This window comes from Antrostomus carolinensis, unplaced genomic scaffold (genome assembly GCF_000700745.2).
Source record: "Antrostomus carolinensis isolate BGI_N321 unplaced genomic scaffold, ASM70074v2 scaffold11603, whole genome shotgun sequence".
Lineage (NCBI taxonomy): Eukaryota > Metazoa > Chordata > Aves > Caprimulgiformes > Caprimulgidae > Antrostomus > Antrostomus carolinensis.
This window is the reverse complement of record NW_010305872.1, coordinates 10,459-34,069: the sequence shown is the minus strand read 5'-3', so window position 1 is coordinate 34,069 and position 23,611 is coordinate 10,459. Positions and strand designations below refer to the sequence as shown.

The following is a 23,611-nucleotide window of genomic DNA, read 5'->3' as shown; positions in this document are numbered from 1 at the left end:
AGGAATACATGGATTATATAAAGCAGTTCAGACAGAAGGAAGAAAGCACTTAAGTCAATAAAAGACACCAAACATTTGAAAATCAACGTGAAAATGAAGCCTGGCTTTTATGTGATCTTCTGGTTGAAATTAACTGCTAAAATGTATGGAAGGAAGAAAAAAAAAAACAACTTTCTATGCTCTGGTTAAAAGATTTTCCAAGTACACACCTCTGAAATGGCTTCTTGCACTCTGGTCCAGACTGTTGATATGCTGAATTGAAAGCTTCTGCTCAGGTCTTGCTGAACCACTGTAAGGCTGTGTGGAAACACGTTCACTTCTGGCTCCTCCTTTTTGTATCGAGCATGTATTATGTTGCTTCAGCATCTACTGATGGAGGCTGCCCTATTTTCTTGGTGTCTTTTGAGAACACTGACAGAGCCAAGTCCTATGAAATTACTTCATGCTTCTTTCAGTGCCTTCTCCATTTCATGTGGAACTGCTCAATGGAGGAAATATGGATGAATGCTGGAGAGTTACTGTCGTGTTAACTTAACTTTGAGTTTTCTTTAAATAAAATCTTTCACGGGTCTTTTCATATGGCTAGGTCATTTTTTACTCATTCAAACTAGCCAGGTGGGTCAGCTGAGTCCCTGGTTTCCCTTGAAGTGTTTGTTAATTAACTGAATATCTGGCCTCTGATCCATCTGCACAGTGGAAACTTTCACTTGAGGGGACTTCAGGTATAGGAAGGAAGCTGGGAAATCCCTTTCTCCTTCTCTTTCTCAAACGTGCTGAAAAAGCCCTAACTGTTCTTTGGCTAGCTCTGCAGTATAGAAAGTATTTCTCACCTTCTCTGTGTATGTATTCCCATGGGACTTCTAAAAATGTTAGTCTGCAGCTCTCTCAGAGGTGGTTAATGAGCTGATAAAGGCTCTGTATCTTGCTAAAAACATTAGTTAAGCCACAACATTTTCAAAGCTGAAGTTTATATACAAGGTATTTAAAATTAAGTAACGAACCTACCTAATTTTAAGTATTTAAAATTAAGTAAAGACTGCAAGATGCTTAACTGTGAGCCATCACATTATGGCAAAGATGATGATCTGTGGTTTAGAGAAGCCTGAGTGTTTGGCCAGGTACAATTTAGTGACAAGAAATATGAAATCTCTTTGTCTTTCCTGTCTTGCTCACTGTACACTTATGGGGCTTGCTGACCATAGCAAAGATCTTTCTGCTTTTCGCTTTGGTTCAGACAATTTATTTTGTTTATCTACCAGAAAGATAAGTTTAAAACATCATATTTTTCAGATATTCTTGTCAGAACTGTGTAAATTACATATTTTATTTTTATATTCTAAGTCATACACTCCTAGCATGGCCAGAAAGGATCTGAAAACACTCCTGCTGTGAGCACACTGTACTGCTGGAATTCATCCAAAGCAGTGCTCCATAAAAGAATGGTAAATATGTCTGTGTGAGAACAGCCTACTTGGCAATGTTTAAAATGCCACTGGGTTAAAACAGAGTAACTGCAGCTTTTCAATAAAGGGAATCTGACAACTCTGCAGATAGCTGATACGGACCTGTAACCTTTTCCTTTTAGCATAGTAAGTGACCGTGGCAAGCATTTGGGTGAATTCTTCAACGTTATTGCATGAAAAGGAATTTAAAGTAATCTTTATCCAGCTGTCTCTAGTATTTGCTTGGTATTTGATAACTAAAATTACAAAAATTACAGTGGCAGTAGGAGGAGCACGAGAGTGGAGGCACGGTTGCATATGGTATTCTGTGTAGCTGCTCGTCATTCATATACATTTTTTCTTCACACAGGTATTTCTGAATGATATGCTAATTGGAATGGTTATTCCTTTTTATTCAGACTCTCGCTGATGTTGGAGTAATTCCTGGAGGTGATATGACACCAGAGGCAGCCCTAACTAAACTGTCATACACACTCAGCAAGAGAAAGCTTAGCTGGGAGGAGAAGAGGCAGGTAAATATTTCAGTGTGACCTTGAAAGGCTTTAACTTTCTCATCTACTGTGATAACTTCTGCTTAGCTGAATGCCTTGAGCTTCTGCCTTGCATTTAAAAGCAATTGGTTTCAGAGCCATAATGTGAATATCAGGTGTTTTTTTCCTTAAGGAAAATAGTGCAAATGAATGTATGCAGATTGAGAGAGAAAAGAATTCTCTGCATAAATCAGATGAAGACTATGACCAAGCCATAAAAATGCCATCTTTAAACAGTAGTAGTCTACCTTGGACATTTCTGTACTAAAAACCTGTATGTAAAAATTCATATGGGAGACAGAATCCCAACCCTACTGAAGTCAGCAAAGATTCTGTCATTGATCTTAGTGTGCTAAAGACTTCATCCAAGACTCATTCACACAAAAGAAATATTGCCTGAAAATAAATATTGCCTACAGCCTCTTCCTTTACAGCTTTATTCATGACAGTGTTTGTTTCTTTTAGAGGAAATGCACTCTATAAATACATAAAAAAGAGGATTATTCTTAGAACCAATTGTAACTGATTTTAAAATCATAACCCCTTTATCAGTCTTCTTACTGTTCACTGGTGCTTAATCAAGGCTTTTCTCCTCAAATTATATAGTTTATATTGTGCTCCTTTTATACAAGGAATGTATAGCCCTGACTTAGATAGATGTGCAGCAAGTCTGCAGGAGTGCATGTGTTTCTTATGCTTGTTTGCAGTGAAATCATAATCCTGACACTTTGGGAGATGACATCATGATGAGTCACTCCCTAGACTTCAGCACTGCATGCACATGTGTATCTTATGATGCTGTTTTGTTTTTATTAAAACTGAAACAAGTTTGATTGTTATTTCATGCTTGGTATCTTCCAACCAGTAGCAGCTCTTGAGACATTCATATTTGGATAGCTATGATCATAAGTGGGGTGGCTGGAAGTGCCCCTTACCGTGCTCAGGAACAGTTCCAGACTCTGCGCTTTCGGCTGTTTGCTAAAGGCCTGGCTCTGAAAAATGAGAGGAGCCAGAGCTATGTGTTCCTTCAGTGAGGATGGCAAGAACATACTCTGTGCAAGAACATACTTGACAAGCGACATAACGCTGTGTGAAGAGTAGTGGTATTGCATGTGTGTGTGCATACGCACTTTAGAAACCCAGGCTCTTCACTGGTGCCCCTTTGGTGCACTCACTGACCCTGGAACATACCTATACTCACCTGTTTTCTTTAATACTGACTTTAATCTTCTTGCACAGAGGATTTTTTTTATCTGGGACAGGAGAAACTTTCCCAGCTGGCTTCCTGCTTAGGTGTGTGAGTTAAAACTTCATTTGAGATCCAGTTTGCTGAGGTGAGATAGCTGGCTTAGCTGAGGACTTGGTGACAGTATATTTTAGGTATCACTGGCACAAGGTATTCCTGTATCTTCATGTGTAGCCCTTTGGAATGCGCTACACAGTTTTTGTCTGGTGGTGGTGGTGAGATCTCCTTTATATGGCTTGAAAAACAAACTAACTTTTGCAATTTCTTTGAGTTAAGCAGGATCAGTTTCCTCATTTGACTCATTGTACAGACTCACAAACAATTGTGTTGGCACAACTAAGGGAGCAGCATGCTGCATTGCCTGGGCAGGAATAAGTGGTAGAGACCAGGAGAAGAAAGCCTGGAAATATGTTGTCTGTGGCAATATCTTCAGCTAAACATATCACTAAACAATAGTCTCCCAAGAGACGGAAGCTCTCCTGAATCTGGCGTAGTTATTTTAGGATTCTCTTTCAACACGAAGAAGCAAGGAATGTGCCCCCAGACACATGCAAATGGCTGCAGAGCTGGTAGGACTGAGTAAGACACGTAGGGCTTTGCACTGGGTGCATTTAGCACAGGTGCCAATTGCTAAGGTTACCTCTGCAAAGCAATGATCTCAACCTGTCAAACTCTAAAAGGAGTTGGTATCCTCCGAGTTGCATCTATATGGGACTCTTCCAGCAGACAGCTACAGTGTTGTCAGCACTTGGAGTTTTTTTTAATAAAGGGCATGCCTAGACATAAGCAAACCTGGGGCATTCCTCCTTCCAACATCACATCTGTTTCTTGCAAACTTTCACAATCCTGCTTTTTAAAATTCTAATTGGAGTAACTACGTGCTTTATAGCTGCATCAGCAACCTTTTGTGAAATTATGTAAAATTGTCAGAATTGAGGAAACCAGTTGCTTTTTCTTAATTACTGGCTTCTCTCTCTTCTCCAGATTTCCCTGAACCTGTCTTTTGTAGTATTTTGTTTTCTTTATTGCCATGTTCAAGCACTTTCTACACATGAATTGGCTGACCTTTTTTTGGTTTGTTGGTTTGTTTTTCCTGGTTGTATTGGATGCACCCATCCTGCAAACAGTTACGTGCCTGCTTTAGTATTGATGGACTAGGACTACCGTAGACCTTCTACATTCAGAGCTGGCTCTATGGCCAAATTTTAACAAAATCAGGGCTAATGGAGCTGTTTGAAAATCCATTGAAATACATGACCATCCACAAGCAGCGCTGGGCTTTGTTTTGAGGCCGAGGTACACGGTCTGTGTAGGAGTACTGAGGTGTAGGAATGCTGGCAAAAGGCAGCATTTCAGAATGTTCTGGTCTTCAGCCTCACTCTGCTAATTACTCACTATCTTTGTGTTTTTAAGTAGGCTGCAGCTTACCCCACTAGGGAACTTTTGTCTGCATACTCTAAAATTGGGATTTTTTTTTTTTATGTGCTTATTTTGGTTTCTTTGCTTTGGAAGAAAGTTTTATTTGCCTGTCCCTTTTTTCCCCCCCTTTGTCTTTTTAAACTTGCAATCTTCATGAGACAGCAACTATTTCTTTAATCTTTTGTCTGCATTCAATTAGTTTCTATAATTTTTCCAAACAATTTTCTAACTTGATTGTAAGGTTTTTTATTAGACTACTACCATATTTTTTTCTCTGCTAACAAAGGATTTGATTGCTTGCTTTTCAGATGCTGAGTGAGAATCTAAGAGGAGAAATGACTGTTGTACCCACAGGAGCCAAGATCTCTCTGAGAGATAGCAAGTTTATTCAAGTGATTGCCAAATCTCTAAATATCAGCACCAAGGAGGTATATACTTAAATATTTAAAATTGAAGTAATGTAAAGCTGCAAACTCAGTTAAATGAACCTAGCTTAAAGATGAACAGCAGAGCTGAAAGAAAAATTGAACATTGGAGCTTTTATATTATTTTTTTTAGTACTGAGTGTCCCAGTTTACCAGTTGGGTTAGGGAGAAAGGACACAATGACAAGCATAACATTAAAATGTTTTTAATTAAAAACATATTATTTTTTTTTTTCCTCTTTGTAGCCCCATCTTGAGTTTATTTTCTTGGCTGGCTGGTTGCAATAAGCCTCAGACGGTTGCTGTAATTCAGACTATCAGTGATATAAAAAAGTGCTTTGTATATTTGTGGTCAAATGTATTGACAGTTTGGAGCAATCCAAATAATAACGGGTAAAACAGCTTAATTGTACACGCAGTCATAGAAGGCTGATGCTAAGGAAGCACTACACAAGTGGAATTTGTGGTGTTTATTAGACCCTTCCAATTGGAAAATCAGAAAATATACTATTGGTTGTAAGATACAAATATTTGCTTTTCTCTTGGCTTGGTTTCAGGGTAGCTTGGATTTTTAGTAGCTAATGAATACAGAATGTATGATTCTTCTTTAGTAAGTTTGAGAAATTGAAAGATATTTAGGGGGTCTATGGAGCTTGGCAGTGGAGGTTTGGAAGTACAGGTTACACCAATATCTGAGGAATCACATGAATAAAGTTGATCCAGTCTTGAGGAGACTGGACTATATGGTCTTTTCCAACTCCTACCAGTGCTGTTTCTCTTACTGTACTGATGTGTAACTATGGCAGTACAGAGATGGTAGTTAGTGTGTACAGCTTAAATGGTATATATAGATACCGGGTAATTGGGTAATTGTAGTGTTGCCAGGGAAGAATATAAATCTTTATGGATTTGAGACTGACAAACTGTAAAATAAACATGAGACTTTTTTCCTTCCAAGAACTAAACACTACCATTTTTAAATAACCAAATGACTAATTTGGAAACTTTACATGAAAGCAAGGGCAGTGTTTTTATGACTTGGACATCAATCACATTAGTGGCGAGACTGATATTAAATGTTTAATTTTATTTGTTTCTCAGGAGTTAGAAGCTGTAAGAGATGCATTAATTCCACCTTTGGCTTGCGCTGCAGCTAAACTGGGTGACATAGATGCACTAAGAGCCATAGCAGAAATGGTAATGTATAATTAACAGTTTGTACAAAACATGAATTTTTAAGTAGAGCTGTAAATGATGGGAGGAAGTTATGCTCACTGGGAAGCAACTACCTAAGTCTTAGAATCAAAGTGCTTTGACTAATACAAGTGGTTTCTAAGCTTCTCAGTCTTTGCCTTTCAAAACTGCTACGTTCTTTCCCCTATCTGGTTCTCAGCTGTTTACATTTTCCTTTGAACTGTGAAAATACAGGTAGATTAAAATGCAAGTTCTTATCTGCTAACTTGGAACACTTTAAAATGTGCTGCTTTCTTTGCTTAACTTTATGCATATTCATAGTATCCAGCTTTTGGATGTAAATCTCTCATGATTTAAAAAAAAAAAACAAAAACTTGAAAATTATATTTAAGCAAAACACAGTGAAGTGCTAATTCAGGATTTTTGGCTCTCTCCATTGCTCTAGCTTGGGTTATACCAGGAAAAAGAAACAGGCATTTCCCTGTATCATCTTCTACACCTCTGTTTTGTTTTTTTTTTTCCTCTTTGCCATGGTTTACCCTACATTTGAGACTTTGGTAATGGGCCTCAAGAAAGGATAAATATATTTTGAAAATAACAATAAACTAAGATGAGTAAAATTACCAAACTATAGGCACAAAGCTGCTGTATGGTGCACTGCAATAAAGAGCATATCTGAAGGGGCTGTAATGAAAATACATGTAGAGGAGAGAACATAGAATAAATATCTTTATTGGCGCTAAAACAACACTACAAGATAAACTTTAAGTAAGTTTGACAGACTTAACATTTTGGTGGCAGAAATAAAATGTAGTGTATGCATCTACTGTTGTACCACCAACTTAATGTATAGCCATTATCTTTTTAGCATGTGATTTGCCCTTTTGTAGGGTGGAAACTTGAGCTGTGGAGACTATGATGGCCGAACTCCGCTTCATATTGCAGCCTCTGAAGGGCATTTACCATTAGTTGAGTACTTGTTAACATCAGGTGCAACTGTTTATGCTAGAGACAGATATGGATCTACCCCACTGATGAATGCGATCAAGTTCAGGTAACAAAATAATTTATACACCACTCTATGTAAAGTTTATAAACCTTCTCTCATTTTGGATTTAAAGCCCATCCCTGTGTTTTGGTCTTCTTTTGTCTCAGCAGTTATGTGTAAATGTCAGCAGTTAAAATAACATAAACCAGCTTAATTTCAAAGGATGTGACTAGCCTAAATTAAAAGATTTTTTTTTTTTTTTAAATAAAACGAAATGAAAGCAAAGAACTTGGTATGCATGCAAAATTTTAGCATAAGGTAACTTATTGCTGCCTTCCTGCCAAGACTTTGTCCATAATTTCAGGACTCCACTCTTTGTTATGAGACTTCCTTATAAAACAGAACCAAACTGATCACTCCTTTTGACTGTCAGCAGTGAGAGTGCAGGACCCAGGGCTGTCAGTTTTCTTTCTGCCCTCCCCTTTCTCATCAAGACCAGACTGGTTCAATTGGCACAAAATATACCGGTAGGTTGACATGTTTTAATCTTTCCCTTCCACCAGTGCTTTCCTGAGCCTCCTGCTGGGTGACTGGTTTTTTGATTTTTCCCTTCCACCCACTCATAATTATATGGGATGGCTGCATGGCTCTGCCTGCTTTGTGGATTTCCTCTTCCTGTTGTTGTGGATGTCAGCAGTTCTTGAATGGTAGTCATGGACATGTGATTTACTGGTCTTTTCCATGTTGTATCGTCCTAAGGAATGGCCATAGCACAGAATATAAAAGTTATAAGATACCAAATTTAATCTTGAAACCCTTAGTTATGTAGCCTGGGGATTCACAGAGCCATTGGTCTTCAAACATGTTAGAAGCTGCATGCCCTAATCTCTTCTTGTTTCTTTGATCCACTTTCAGCTCCTTAGCTCATATTCAGTCTGTACGATGGCAGGAGAGAAGCTTTTTTTCTGTAAAGAAGCTTGGAGTGATAGAATTTTCATGGTCTTCATGGATGTCTGTCCCCAAGTACTCCTACAACTTTCTAATGTTGACAAGTTCACCTGGTCTATCAGGCTGGAGTTAGCTCCCTGGGAGGTCTGACAGTCTTGGTTTTGCATTGGCTACAGGAATAACTTGAAAGCTTTTTGTGTCTCAGAGACCAGATGTAGAAAACTCAACAGGCTCTATTAACTTGAGGCTTGAAGTCCTGTGTGGCCACACTGTGCTATTGCCATACCTACTGCATGGCACCCTATGGCTCTGTCGTTGTTGCTTTATCTCATGAATATATGAGCCCTTCAGTGGCAAACCCTTAAAGTCTTAAGGCAAAAACAAACCCAACAGCAAATCAAACAAATAACCTTGGAGTTGAATAGAGGTGGCTCTGGTCCAATGTGAGAAAATGCTAAAGCATTAGATACCATTAGATGTTCCTGCAAATCAGGCACCTACTTTTTTTTACCGCACCCATCTACCGCCTGAGGAATTTCACATGAGCTTGTTGTTTGGATTCCTTAGCATTGCCACTCCTATATTAGACTCCTACTATGACTCTTAAGCTCTTTAAAACTGCACACCCATTTTGATATAGGGAATTATGAAAGGAAACTGCACCATAACCATTTTCAGTTTCTCTTTTTGTTTCTACTGTTGGAATGAGAGGAAGAGTTGACTTAGAACTAATCTCATAAATGTGTATTTATGATCCACTCTGTACTCACACTGCATTTCACACTGATAACCATGTAAAGGACGATGGTAAAGATCAGACAGGTATATGTGCATAATTAGATACCCACTAAAAAGATTTCTGCTACAGAAATATTTAAATTCTATTTATTAAACAGTTGTGTGCTGAAAATGAAGAGATTATCCTGATGCAGTGTGCAAAGTGGCAGAGAGGGAAGGAGGAAAACTGATCTCAATGGGCAGTCAATGCTTTAAACTGTTTAATATTTTAACTTTCTCAATTGTACTGAATATTGCATCAGCTTAATCCCATTTTCTCAGAATTAATATTTGTTTAATTGGCATTTAACTACAGTGCAGTATCCACTCATCTTAAAAATCGCCTTCTGCCAGATTTTTATGTCGCATTTCTCAGTGGCTTGCCTTTTAACCTAACCTTGCAAACCTATATGATGATGACTGATTTCTCTTTTCCACGTAATAATTTGTAAAGATGATCAGGAGTTATGTCTCTTCTTAAAAGCTTCTTAACATAGCACTGTCAGCTGGTACACCAGCAACTTGATCTATATCAATGATAGTCTCTTAAATTTTTTTACTTTAAGTGACTCTTTCTTTATTTCTTTAGATGGTAAAATGTGGAGTCCCTTTTTAAATAAGAAATAAACTACTGCATTTCCACTTTTTCATTTGTAACTCCGCAATTTGTGTGTAGTCTCATTCACTTTATGCATGAAGCTAAACAGACCACTGTTAATTTAGGCCAGTTGCTTGACATATCAAAATTAGTAGCATTCCTTTAATTTCTTAGAGTACCCTCAAGGGATAATTCATTTTCAAAACAATAGAATAATATTTTTTTAATAACAGAAACTCTCTAAGCAGGAAAATGTCTTGAATAAAAATTGTGTATATTTTATGTAGTAAAAGCACTTCCATTTACTTATAGAGCAGTGGTAAAAGGTTGAAAATGGGGAGTTGCTCATCCAGTGCTGTGAGAACACCAGATTAGAGGCAGTAAAATTACCTCCCACGTAAATATGAATTTAAATACTTGCTATTTTGCAAGGTTACATTTACATTACTTCAGGAAATCTAAGGCAGAGTGAAAATCTAACCACCACTGACTCCAGAAGTGCACTGAAGCCTGTCCTTACGGTATTTGAGCATAAGATTCCCACTATTACAATGCAGAAAACTGAACAAGTGAAACTAAGCTGATCCTGCCATAACCATTCCAGTTGCTAGGGGAGCAAGCATTATAAAGAATGAAGCTAGTCAAGTTTGGATATACATTACACCTGCATTTCTTTAAAGAGAGTTGGTGGAAGGTGTGCACCCTAAGGCCCCAATCCTGCAAACTCTTACATGCGTGTTAATTTAACATGTGTGATTCATCCCTTTTGAAGTTGATTCACTTTTAATAAGTGTCTGCCAAGTCAAGGCCTAAGATGATACATACTGCACGGCACCTTGATTGCTGTGAATCCAGAGCCCTCGTGAACTAGTTCAGATGCCTTTATCTGGAACTCAGTCTTCACTCATAGCAGTGAATGTTGACGACATTGCTATTGATCCGTTAAACTATTAGTATACATTGGGGCTTTTATCTCCAGTGTTATCAATAATGGAATCTAGAAACACTTTTTGTCTATTGTTTTTGTCCTTAAGCAAGCAGATGAATGACAGTGGTAGTAGCAAAAAGCTAATTTAAGTACCATATGCAAAATAGCATTGTTTCTATAGGCTATGCCTGACCAAGAACCACTGTTTGGCAACAGAGCCAACAACAAAAGGGGGACTTGGGGACAGTTCACAGGTGACAACAGCTCCTCATGGTTTTGCTTATCAGATGGGGCTACACTGGACAAGCAGCTGTGCACCAGGCTAACATGGTGACATTGGCCTTCCCTCTACACCCCGAACTTTCATTGTGCAGCAGTTGCTCTGCTCTTGCTTTTGTGCTGTCACCTTAGAAAAGGAATTGCATTTGAACTGTTCCCAAGAAGTTCATAGCTCATGACATCAGCTGAACTTCAGACCAGCTAAACTGTGAGTCTCTTGTAAAGCCTCAGGAGAGCAGCACTTAAAGAAACAACTTCTGAAGACAAATATCTCTCAGGTGCCTAAGACTTAACAATATCAGAAAATTCACAGCCAGCCTCTTGAAATATGAAGAATGCTCTTGTGGTATGTGCAAGACAGCAGAAGTGGTAGTCTGGATAGGGTTTAAGTTTCTGCAAAATGTAGGTACTGTTTGGGTGCAAGTAGGAACAAGCTGTAGTGCAACTTACCTCCCGCATAGTTTTCATGTTGAGTGAGGGGAATGTGAGAGGTCGTCCGTTTGCTTTCTTGGACGGATGTGTTCTTCATAGTCACAGTACTAACTGTGTAACACAGTCACTACAACTTCTAAGTTGCACGTTACTATTTGTCCTAATTCTTCCTCTCCCTTACCCTTCCCTTAACAAGCAGTGGTATACAGCGTCTCCTCTACTCCACACCATACCACGAAATGTGATTTTGAATGATTTCCAGTCATCGGGACATTGTAGTTCTAGTTAGAAACATTTTATTGTCAGCATTTATTGTAAAAACTGTTAGTTTCAATGCTTAAGAGATTGATTTTATTTCAAACCAGTTTTTTTCTTCATTTAAATTTGCTGTATTAAACATATGGGGTAAATGCCCCCAAATCCGTCTGCATCAAAGATTTATAGAGTCCCACTCAGAGCTGTAATGGCTGTGTGGCGTAGGTGGGACATAAAGTGCTTTCTGGAAGGACATTTGCTACCAGTGAGGAGTAAACAGTTGAGGAAAAGAAAGCCTGGCCCTTCACTTAAATCCATGGATACAGATTTCATAGTGGGAAGCACACTGAGGGAAGATACATGCTTTGCTGCCTTTTATCTTTTAGTGCTGTCCCATAGCATAGCTTTTATTTTAAAAAGCACTAGTTTCATGCTGTGATTTTGAGTATAAGGTGGGAAATGAGGAATGCTCCAGGGCAGTTGTTGGAGAGTAAGCAGACACTCCCCATGTTCAGTTCTGTACCCAGGGTGAGCTTGAGTGAACAGACATGTTCTACTTTAATCTATTTTAGGTCAAATTTCTTTTCAGCTAATTACTGTTCTGCTTAAGGCTGACCTAAAAATTTCATACATGTAGAATCCATTCTTCACCACAGATTGAAAAACAGGAAGCTGTGACATTATTTGTTGGCTCAAGGAGATGCTTGTGGATGACGAGCCATGTTTTAAGGGACCCACCTGAGAAAATATTTCAGATAACTGAACAAACTTGCAGCATGTGCTGTTGCAGCAATGCTTTGCCATGAAACAAAGATTTTCTTTTTTTTTAGCTGTCAATTGAAACAAAGTACAACTTAAAAAACTGTCTGGTAGGTTAAATAACCTATGTTTGGAAAAGCAAAATTATCCCTATAGCATCTGTACAGTTCTTTGTTTAGTTAATAAATTAAGATCTTATATGAAACATATAAGCTTACATAGGTTTAATACAGATAACTGTAAAGTAACTTCTCATTCAAAATGGAGTTTCCTAAAAAAGAAGGAGAGGGATTAGATAAACAGTTTAGTCCAGTTCTAAAATGGAAAGGCCCATAGCTACCTCCAAGAAAATGCAGAAATTAAGCAGAACATGTATATTAACTTTTTTTTTAAAATTAATACAGATGAGTTTTTAGGTAATGGGTTGGGGAAAGCTCATCTATTTCCTATTACAATTATATGCCTAACTCTTTATTTTGAAGCGTTACGGTATAGCAACTTACTTAAAAGAGGAACTATGAAACTATTCATGATCTACTGGTGTCATCATGCTCTTTCTGGAGACAACAACTGTGTTTGGATTTGTGAACTAGATCACTTGTTTGGCAGAAGATCACATTGTTACCACCTTGTGGAACCTAGTTCTAAACTTTTCACTAGGTCACTTGTGAAAAACGTATTTTGCACATTTTTCATCTGTTATGTTATTTTCTACCCACAACAGTACCTTTACAGACCGCCCTTTTCCATAGACTTTCTCAAGTGTCTGAGTAAGGTATAGGAGTTGGCTGGTAGTGCTGATATCTATTTGTCCCTTTATCTCAAAGGAAAGGACAAGGAAGACCTCCTAAAGACTCCAGGTGGAAATAAATAATAAAGGTATTGGGAGGAGGGCGTTAGGAAAAGATGTGCTGTGGTGAGAGGTTTGTAAGAACACTTACCACAAATCTGAAGCCCCAAAAACCTGATTAGCTTCTACATTAACCTAAAGATTCATTGCTTGTCTGCAAGACATATATTTTATTTAAGACTGATATATATGGGCATTGTGTTCTGTAAAATACAGGAATGATACTGTGTAATAAATGTCCTCACTGTTTGCGTGTATTTCAATTCACTAATATGTCAAGTGTTAAATTAAGCTAGCACTAAGATAAAGAAAATAAAAAGTCTTTAAAGAGAAAGGAAGTCTCTTTCATTTTCAGAGCTGAACTTGACACTTCCATGAGATTAGTATGTAATGATTTTTTGATGGGGAGGGCACATCTGTTGCTACATCTGTCACAATGGAGAAGATTCACTGGTTCTGTGATGGTGGTGAATATCATATAAGAACTTCCACTGATTGATTGTGTATATGAGTAATGCTGAATTAAGGGGGGAAAAAAAAACCTACTGGTCAAGACACTTTCTCAGTTTTTTTTCTATTCCCTTCATAAAGGCACATAGAAGTGATTAATTTGTTACGAGAAACGGGAGCGCACCTTTCAAGCCATGACTTGGAGAACGTTGGAACAATACTGTGCAGGTAAATGTCATATGAGGTGAGGTGGCCCTAAAATTGGGATAGAGGGGGATATTTTTTGAGAAGAGACTCTCAGAATGGAGAACAGCATGTAGACAACTTCCAAGAAGCAGTTGGGTCCCTGGCACACGACGGGGCTATTTCTGTGCTAGACTAATAATAAGGAAACAAGTGAAGTGATGAAATTAAAAATCAACTCTATGTCAGAGTACCAGAAACTCCAGAGAACTCCAAAGTAGGGAGTATTGTTGGGATAAGTGAACTGGAAGCAAACATGTCCTGTTTTTCCCAAGCACTTATACTGAGGAAGGGTGAAGAGGAAGCTGTGCAGCGTGATTTAATAGCATCTCTATTTGAGTATAAAGCTGCACGTAGTGCATCATTTTTATTTACTTAAAATCCACTTTTCGCTTATATGGGGGAATGGTTTCTACTCTAACTAGCATATAACACTTCTTAAAAATAACTAAATCAAACAGACAAATAGGCTTAACCCCAGAACTTTTGAACAACTGCTCACTGTCTCTGCATTTAATTTTAAGAGGATATAATCCTCTGTTAAAGCTGGTTTTTAATGGTTGCTTTTAATATATAAGGTGGTTTAATGATATTAATATATATTATGAAAATAAATAGATGCTTGATTTTATTTTTTCCAGTACTGGTCCTGAATTACAAATTACTCTGAAAATTGTAAGAAGGTTTCATGTATTTCTTAAAATTACTCACAGTTTTTACCGAATTTCTTCTTCTCTTCTTCTCAAAAACAAACAAAAAACCTCTGAGTGCCAGCCTTTATATCAAGACTTGGCAGGAAACCATAAGACTTGTAGGAACCAGTCAATGCTGTATATTGTCTACAAAACTATAAGGTCAAGGTAAAGCTTATATGTGTTCTGTATAGAGACTGGACTCTGTCCTTTGAGTAATTCTGGAATAAAAAAATACTAGCTGGAGTGTTTTTGTTGTCGTAATGCTCGCAGTGAAGATTGGGTAATAAGACTTTTACCTTGTAGTTAAAATATGCACTTCCCAGGGCACTGAAAGTGATAGGACAGAACTAAACCCTTGGTTTGCATAGTTTCCATCTGCCAAGGTGGCGAGAGGAGTGGCTTAGGGAATGATGTTCCTCTGCAAATAAACTGTCCCCTTACTTAACGCTGGTGCCACGTGTGGAAATGTGCCGAACCAGTTTAGCTAGCTGACCTAGGAGCAGTATGTCCAAAAAAAACAACAAAAAAAGAAGAAAACACAGGTCCTTTAAACAAAAATTGGTTCTGATGCAGTTTTTAACGGCATTTTAAGGAGGATCCTACACCCTGCATCTATATTGCATGATGTCCTGTTGTTCAAAGCTGGTATTTTGGTAATAAACATTTAAGATATTTTGAACTTGCATTGATGGTAATAAGTTTAGGATAAAACCAGTGTAAATCTTCCAGAGGGTGGGAGTGCACCTGTGTGCAGAGGCTGAATGAGGACTCGGCACAGAGTGGTGTCCACAGGGTGAGATGAAGAGGCTCTCGCACCTTGGTGCAGGTCAGGAGCCAGGGCCACCAGCCTGGAGTAGCAGCCAGAGGTGTGCCCTCGACAGACATCCCTGCACAGCCTGTACCAAGAGCACAGGCAGCCTAAGGCAGTGGTCAGGCTTCCAGACAACGCTGAAGAGTTTGTGAATCTTCCATACACTGGTGGCTCTTCCATACACTACTCCTGCAGAGCTGAAGGGCTTTCTATCCTCTTGCTCTTTTAAAGGGGCCAGCATAGTCTTTTCCACTGAAGTGGACTTTTTGCACAGAGCATTATTCAGATGCTAAAAGTTACTAAACCAGAGGTACTGGTGCCTGTCCTCCTGCCAAAATGTCTCAGATACTGTTTCTGGAATATTCTCAGATGACTGGACTGATACACTCATCTTTCCAGCATGCTTGGGCTCACTTCTCTGTCCTACCTCTTACCTCCTCCTTTTAAGCCTTCTCTTTGCACTGGCACCTTCATGGCAGTCAATGTGTTCACATGGTCAAGCTGTTAATAGAACAAGCTGTTTATAACATTTTCCCTCTGTCTAATTTGAATTATTTTCCTACATCTCTTCTATCTCGTAATTTGCCTTAAGCTGCAATTTGTACCAGTCTGAATTTGTCACCAAGGCAGTATGTCAACTTTTTGGGGCTTACAAGGACAAAGCTGCTTGCTTTCTGATGAGCTCTGGGTTTCTGCACTTAGCTAACTTACTTAACTTTTTTCTCCCATACAGTTCTCTCAGAATTAGAAGCTATAATTGTGTTTCCCCCCTTGGTACTTACCTATCCTCAAACAAACTGGCTTTCATAAAAGACCATGAACAGTGATTTTTGTATTCTAATACTGTCTCCTCAGATTCCTTCTGTTTAGACTCATTATTTTAGAATAGAATATAATAGTTCGGTTGGAAGATTTTGGAGATAAAATAAAAATAAATGTGCTCCTTTGGCATTGGTGATGTTTGAGAGGGAAAGGAGTACCAACCAGAACCGAGACTTGGACATTAGCTGCAGGAACTCTTGTGTAGGAAGTGGAGACGCGCGTAGGTGCAGCCAAGATGATCTAGTTATTAAATCTTTCATTGTTTCACTTGCTGGTTTCTTTTTTAAGTGAGAGGTGTTAGTCTGGTTTTTAGAATTATTTTGTTGATGTTGGTATCTGGTTCCTGGCTTTGTTTTGAAATGAAAAAGAAGTCCCAATGTTAGTAATCTGTTAAGAATGTTAGAATCTCTTCTCATATTGCAGTAGTATTGTCATCTGTCTACAAAACCAAACTGTGACTAGATAAATTGGGACACTCAGACTTACTCTGAAGGCTTGTCAAGTTCTGGAGTTGGTTAACAGTTGCTTTGTGTTTGTTCTTTAAAAGCAAAAAGCCCATATAGAATTGAGATACTCTGTTCAAGTCTGTACTTTACAAAATTAAGTAGGGGCATAAAGCCAAACCAGATTTCTCTTTCATATTGTTAGATTTCATAAAATGATATGATATAATATACAAGGATATAGCCTTTCAAAATCAGCAACGTTCAGAATAAGATGCCTCTTCAATTTAACATAAACTTTGGGGGCAAGGCTGGGGGAGGAAGAATAAATATGCCTCTGCAGTAATTAGGACCAAACTTCTAATGCCTTCTGTCTTTCAAAGAAGTCTGTTTGTCTCAACTGAGAGAGACGTGGAGATACTAGCTAGAAGCAGCACTCCAAAATGTGTTCATTGCAGAACAAACCATGCCTTGTGCTGGACTTTTAACTTGCTTTTGGAGGATTTTCATTTAGAAAAAAAAAAGATTTAAAAAACCTTTTTCTTTCCTGTCAGGGTGATGATACACCTAAAAAAAGAAAGTCTTTTCTGATCGCTTTATATAGATGCTGAAAAAGGAGAATCCCTGAAAAAGCAGAGCTTTGTGTCCCTGGGAAAGATGAAATCCTAGTACCCGAGGATGCAGGAGGGAACCACAAAGTGGCATTTCACTGTGCTCATTACTTCCCAGATCTAAAACTACATTGGCCCTTGCCCTCCTAAACTCTCTAAGACCTGAGCAGCTTCACTCTTGGTACCTTGACAGTAACAGAGCACCCCTTAAAGAGCTGCTCCCATAAGCGAGCTTGCTTGATGCTAGTGTGACAGCAGGCACAAAATCAGTGAGTGTAACTGCATTATCACTACTCTTGATATCTCAGCTCTGTCACCATCAGGGCTCTGTTAGCCGTGCTGAAACTGTGAAAAGGGTAGATGATCATTTTTTCTAACTGATGAGTATTGATAGGCAGCACACCTGGGATTATCTGCTGTAAATGGTATCAGAGTTTAGTAGAATGTGATTAAGTAGTTCTTTGTCAACAAAGCAGGTTTTAAACATCCTGATAAGTGTATATTGAAGTTATTTTTATTCCATGATATACAAATGATGGAGTTGCTGCTTAGAGGATGCTCTTGTAGTTGGAATTGCTGACATAAATATCTTTGAGAAAAATAAAGAGCAAAGGTCCCTATAGCGTATGTTGAGAAGTCCTATATATATATTTGACTATATGAAGTACACTTACAGTGTGTAAAGGAAATACAGATGGGTTTGGCTTGACTACAGAGATCTGAAATTGGAGAAAATGTTTTGTGGTGTTCTTGATTATAATCAATTTAGTGAATAGTAGGTATCTTCTATTTAGAGTGCTATCTGAATTTTCTCACAAGCTATGTCACTTTTTGTTCTCTGGGTCACAGTCCCTATAAAATACATTTCTCACTTGATTAGTAAATGGCTGCTGGAAAATTGAAAATACTTCTTTCTATTTGGATTGCTCTAATGTCACAGAAGGAGACCACTCCACAGTGCTGACCTCTGGAAGTGTGGGTTAAATTGCTCTTTCTGAACGGGTGCTATTAGGCAGTTAATTTTCAAGTAGATGCAGTAGTCCTTGTTTGTAGCTTTCAGTGATGCTAGCTGAATTGCCCTGGATATGTAGGTTGGTAATATTCCTAAATGTGCTGGTCTTTGCCCAAAGTGGTTTCCACTTTGCATTTGGCTGAACGAGGAGATTCTGTTTGGCAAATACAGTGTTTTCCTGTCCAGTGTTGGAGATGCTTATAACTCTCACTTGCTTTTTGTTTGTTTCTTCCTTAATCCTGGGACCTTCCAGTGTCAAAGGCAAGAGATGTGTCTTTAAATAAAGATAACTCTTGTGTTCCAGAAGTGGCTGCTAGGCAATTTCTTCTCTGCTTTACTAACACTTACACATTTTCTTTGTTAATGCTTGTTTTTTTCCTGCAGTTTCCTTAAGGACTTTGCACTGAGCTTCCTGTGAGACCTCCTTTGCCTTCCTCGATTTTCTTATTGCTTCTGAAGGGCCTTTTTTATGATGACAGTTTTCATTAATTATTTATTGATCCTTTTCTTCATGATGTCAGACTGAAGCAGTGTTAAACCCAGCACCCCACTGCCACTTCCCTGTCCCACAAAGGCCCCGTCTGTAGGTCTTCTGCCCTGCCTTGGGGTTGGTAGGGTTGCATGGAGGAATACAGAGATGATTTGCTTTTCCTTTTCCTGCCCAACCTCTGGGACTGCTGCAAGCAGAAGCCTCTGTCTGACTTTCTCCTCAGACTGCTGCAATTAGAGGCTTCCACTCCCCTGCAAATATTTTTTTCAGGTACTTAAAGAGATGTAATCAACAACAGAAGTTATTTCAGCCTACCAGAGAAGTGAATGTTGCAGCCTTGCTTTCAGGATTTCTTCTATAAGCTTACCTGCCTGTCTGCCCCTTGCATCTTCCAGCCTTCTCCACTCTCCACCAGGTCTGCCTGGCTTGGTTGTCGTACCCAGGAACCCGTCACCGTCCTCCATCCCTGCTGCCAGCAGTATGCTGTTCCCTCACAGCAAGCACTGTTTAAGGCAGCAAACTCTGAACTTAATGAGTTTCGGGAGGGTTCCCCCTCTCTTAATGAGATTCAGCCTCACTTGATGATTATCGGCATGGTTCTGCTGAAACAATCTGCGAGTGCACGGCAAGCTCAGGGCTGGAGCCTGACAGATTTTGGTATTTTGAGAAAACTGAAGGTAGTTCTCCCAGCCTTGCTGTCACTTCAGCCTGTCTACAGGCTTGGTACCAATGGTCATGCTTTTGCATATGTACAGGCTGTTAGCCCTTCTTTTACCAAAATACAAGTTAAAAATGAACCTTAAGTATTATGGATGGGACTACCAGCAGATGTGTGAAGAAACAATCTGGTGTAGAGTCCTCTGAAAACTTTAACTCACTTATTTGTATATGATTATTTTTGATCCTTTCTATTGCTTGTTATACATGGCAGGTAGAAGTCATCTTTAAAAAGATTTTTCTTTGCTTGCTGTCCATTTAAATCTTACAAATTATCTTTAAAAACTCAAAAAATTGTAGCTGTGTTACTTGTCCAAATGCTATCACGTAAGTATGCTGTCATAACTTCTGATGGCAAACATAGCTATGCACACTTAGGAAGGGGGTTTCTTACTGGTTTTCAGTAAGGCACACTGGTTGCTAGCACATCTGCTTGTGCTCGCTCTTACTCAGCTGCATCTTGATTTAGCCATTGCCCTCCCCCCAACTCATTTCATGAGATAAATATTGTGTTGTGAAATATGAAACTGCATGACTTTTTTTCCCCTTTGGTCATAGTCACACCCACTATGTGAAACTAGCCTGTTGTAAGTACTTATAGCACAGCCCTATTAATTTAAGGAACTGATTCATCAAGCTGTGTTGCTTGCTCAGCTATTCAAAGCTGTTGTAATCGTGTTCCTTTACTTACCTCCCTCCCCTGGCAGCCATGTTGAGCCTGTTCTGGTTCAGCATTTGCCTGCTGAGCTAATTGACAGGACCCAGGAGCACACTGAAATGCAATGAAAGATTTAGAACAAATATTAATTATTCTTTTTGCAGCCTTACAGCTATAGGCGATGTGGATGGGCTGCATGCCTGGTTCCTAGCTGGTGCAGACCTGAAGCAAACTGGTTATGATGGCAGGAGTCCCCTACAAGTAGTAAGTGTGCACATGACTGTATTCTGTATGGCGTGCTGGCTGTGTGAGTAATAATGCACGCTGTCGGGTAATATTAGTTTGGGAAAAGTAAATGCTGCTTTGGGGACTATAAACTGGATTAGAGTTTGTTACAAACTTGAGCCTGGTGCTGTTCCATAGTAATAAATTGTTGGAGCCAGAATTTTCTCATCTATGTCAGAGAAATTAAAATTTAAATTGGATTTTAATGATTTTGTGGTAACATATTCTTACTTCCCACAAGTAAGTATTTGCATGTCCTGGTGCACAGGATGGCAGAATTTATTCATGTTTCTACTTACAGGCAGAGGCTACAGGCCATAAGGAGGTTCTTGACTTCTTTAGACAAAGGCAGTAAAGAAGGTAAGATCTTGTTTTCAAGTGCTAGATTTCTGAAATGTCCAGATCAGCATATACAGGGGGATTTTGCATTTAAGCCCTAGTTCACCCTAGGGCATCTGGCTTCAGTTGCTCTCCCTGCCTTAGTTTCTGATAAAACTCTGAGTACTTTAATCCTTCTTTGTAGAGTGGGGCTAATGTTTATTCCTCTTTCTGCCTGAGCCTGGAAGTGCTTTTTTATGGTGCATTCAACAGTGTGGTTCTGAACTTGGTTGGGATTCTAAACACTACCAAAAGAAGACCACTGAGGGTAACAATGTCTTGTTCTGTTGGCCCCTTCCAATAAATTGCTCCTCTGCTTTGCCAGCATTAGAGGAAATGCCTTCTAGCAGACACTTTGCCAGGCCTGGTTTTCAGGAGGAGCTGTGAGGGCATCACAGCCGTTCAGCTGCACCGCCTCCCACTCAGGAGGTGCTACTATGGTACCTGCAGCATTTCCACCTGTGCTCTCCCTCTACCTTTAATGGAGCCCCTTACACCAGCCCATCTTCTAATGTCATATAGTCAAGCAGCACGGGAAATGCGGGGCAGATTGTTAATAGAGAGGAGTTAGCTGTAGACTGCAGAAGGCTCCCTTTCAGCAGAGAGCTCTGCCGAGGTCTTGCTCCCACTCCGGGCACAGGACAGGCGAGGGGCCCTCTCTTACTCAGACCTTAGATGTAGCTGCCTGGTTGTCTCTGACGTGGACTCCCAGCATGAATCTCTTCTGTGCTGCAAACGTACAAGGTGTGTTTCTCTGGCTGTGAGGTGGGTGTGAGCCTTGTGTTCAAAGCATCACATCTGACAAGTTTCTTTAGAGGAAACTTGTCTGGGCGTTTGACCTTCTCCAGTGCTGTACTGTAACTGGAGACATTTAAAACACTTGCCTTTCATTTCTCAGAACTCCTTTCTGATGCAATACGTTGTTGATTTAGGTATCTCTTCTCCAATATATTGGCATGTCTAATATCAATTTAAATACTGGGAGGAGATTATCTCCTTTATTTAATAAAATTAACACAAAATTGAGTAGAAGGTTTTGCTGCATCCATGGCTACCCTGCCACTTGGGTGTCCCATTTGATCAGTGTCAGTAAATTCATGTGTATCTAAGTGGGAAACTGCAACTGGAACCAACAGCATTTTTTCATCACTGTGTACTGGTCTAAGTGAACATAGGACAGAATCGGGCATTTTTTGCTTTCCTGTAAAGTTTTGGGGTTTTCTTTGTTTTTAGCTGATGTAGGAGGATTAGATATAATCAGTCTCAAGCATTTAAATTTAAGTTTTCCAGTGTCCAGGATGAAGATGCTAAAAATACCTTCAGAATATGGGTTATGTTGCAAAGGTATTTCCATTTTCAGTGAAATATGTCTGCAAAAGTCACTATTCTTGAATGTGTTAAATCCTCAACTCCTACATGGATCATCTATTAATTCCTTTGGACTGAGCCATCAGTCGTGTAGGCAGTCTGAAGGAAGTCTTCTGTACCATGTGAGAACTTGCTTGGCAGGGTACAAGATAGTCTCTTCTCAGGAAGGTTTTGGATACTGCCTAGTTCTAAACATCCATTTTCTCTTTCTCCTGAGGCTGTAGAAGATGGTCACGCCTCTCCAGAAGTACCAGCTTTGAACATGAATGCTGTTAAGCAGTTACAGGAGGAAAAGAGGAAAGGAACAATGGTAGCTGCACTTGGAGCATGCAGGAAAGCTAGAGCTTAGAAATATCCTTTACTTAGGATCACATTAAGTTCCTACTGATTTTCTAAAAATGATTTGCTGCTTTATCTTTTAATCACTTTTTAAAAAAATATTTTTTTATAAACAAGTGAGGCTGGAATGTATTGCCTTCACTGTACAAGTTCTGTTTTTAAAGAGGCCTTTTGGATCTTATGTTAAATCAATGAGGACAGTATTGCAGGCTTAGCAAATGAAAATGCTGCGGTGAATTCATACCAAGAAAAAACAGTCAATTGTGCATTTCTGGGTTTCAACTAATAAAATCTCTGTGGAACAATGTTGGTTTCACTTTGTCTGTTTTTTGCAATGGCTTGTATCACTTCAGTTGCAATTACAGCAATTGTGAGTGTCAGTGCAAACAATTGAATCAGTCATGGGCATCTGCCTGCAGTTGTGTACTAATCTTCACCAATGTGTCACTATAAACCTCACTTAAAATGAGTAGGAGGCAGATGCCATAAAGCGTGTTTGTGGGACTGTCTAAGCGAATTGATGGTTTTGTTTCTAATAGCATCTTCCCCACATCCTGACCGGAACATAATCAAGATTGCTACATGCTGGACACATAATTCTTTGGACTGTAAATGCGATCTCAGTATTAACAGACCCCAACTTTAAAGTCCCAACACTTTCAGACTAAAGAATAAAAGCAATATATATCTTTACAGCTGTGTCTGCCCTAGAATATGTAAACATAGACAATACTTCAGGCAAATGCATATATTGAAGATGGCAACTTTTAATTTCACCTACAGCTTCTGCAATAATCTATGTGGATTTTCTATCTGCTTCATCTGAAGGGAATCTTTGAAGTGCAGATAGTTGTTTTGTTTTTTTTTTTCTTTTTCCTCTTTATATTCTTCAACCTTCCCACAGCTATTCTTATCATGGAGAAAAGCTGCATGGACTACTTGCTGAGCCTGCTAGTATTAAAAGATTCCCAAGGTATGTTGCATCTCCCTAAAACAAGGTAACTGTGCAGGTAGTCTGAGGAAACGCTGTATATGCTCCAGTTAAAAACAAAACAAAAACATAAAGCCTGGAATTTGAATGTGAAGAGTAGTGCACCTCTTCACTACAGTCACCAAAAGTACAACTATGCTGTCACATTATTAAATAACTGATTATTAAACACCAATAAACATGCTTTGAAATGAATAAAATTAATATG

General features: G+C 39.0%; 1 protein-coding gene across 1 annotated transcript in view; it reads left to right on the top strand.

Moving 5' to 3' along the window:
• The window catches only part of ASPG (asparaginase), a gene marked incomplete at its 5' end in the record, with an annotated part of 39,743 nt that extends 19,061 nt beyond the window's left edge, over positions 1 to 20,682 (top strand). The window contains 7 exons of the mRNA XM_010164910.1: positions 1,862 to 1,975; positions 4,967 to 5,086; positions 6,184 to 6,279; positions 7,167 to 7,330; positions 13,682 to 13,768; positions 20,207 to 20,306; positions 20,629 to 20,682. Coding sequence (XP_010163212.1) covers positions 1,862 to 1,975; positions 4,967 to 5,086; positions 6,184 to 6,279; positions 7,167 to 7,330; positions 13,682 to 13,768; positions 20,207 to 20,306; positions 20,629 to 20,682 — 735 coding nt within the window. The remainder of the gene's footprint in view (positions 1 to 1,861; positions 1,976 to 4,966; positions 5,087 to 6,183; positions 6,280 to 7,166; positions 7,331 to 13,681; positions 13,769 to 20,206; positions 20,307 to 20,628) is intronic.
• Positions 20,683 to 23,611: the final 2,929 nt, after the last annotated feature.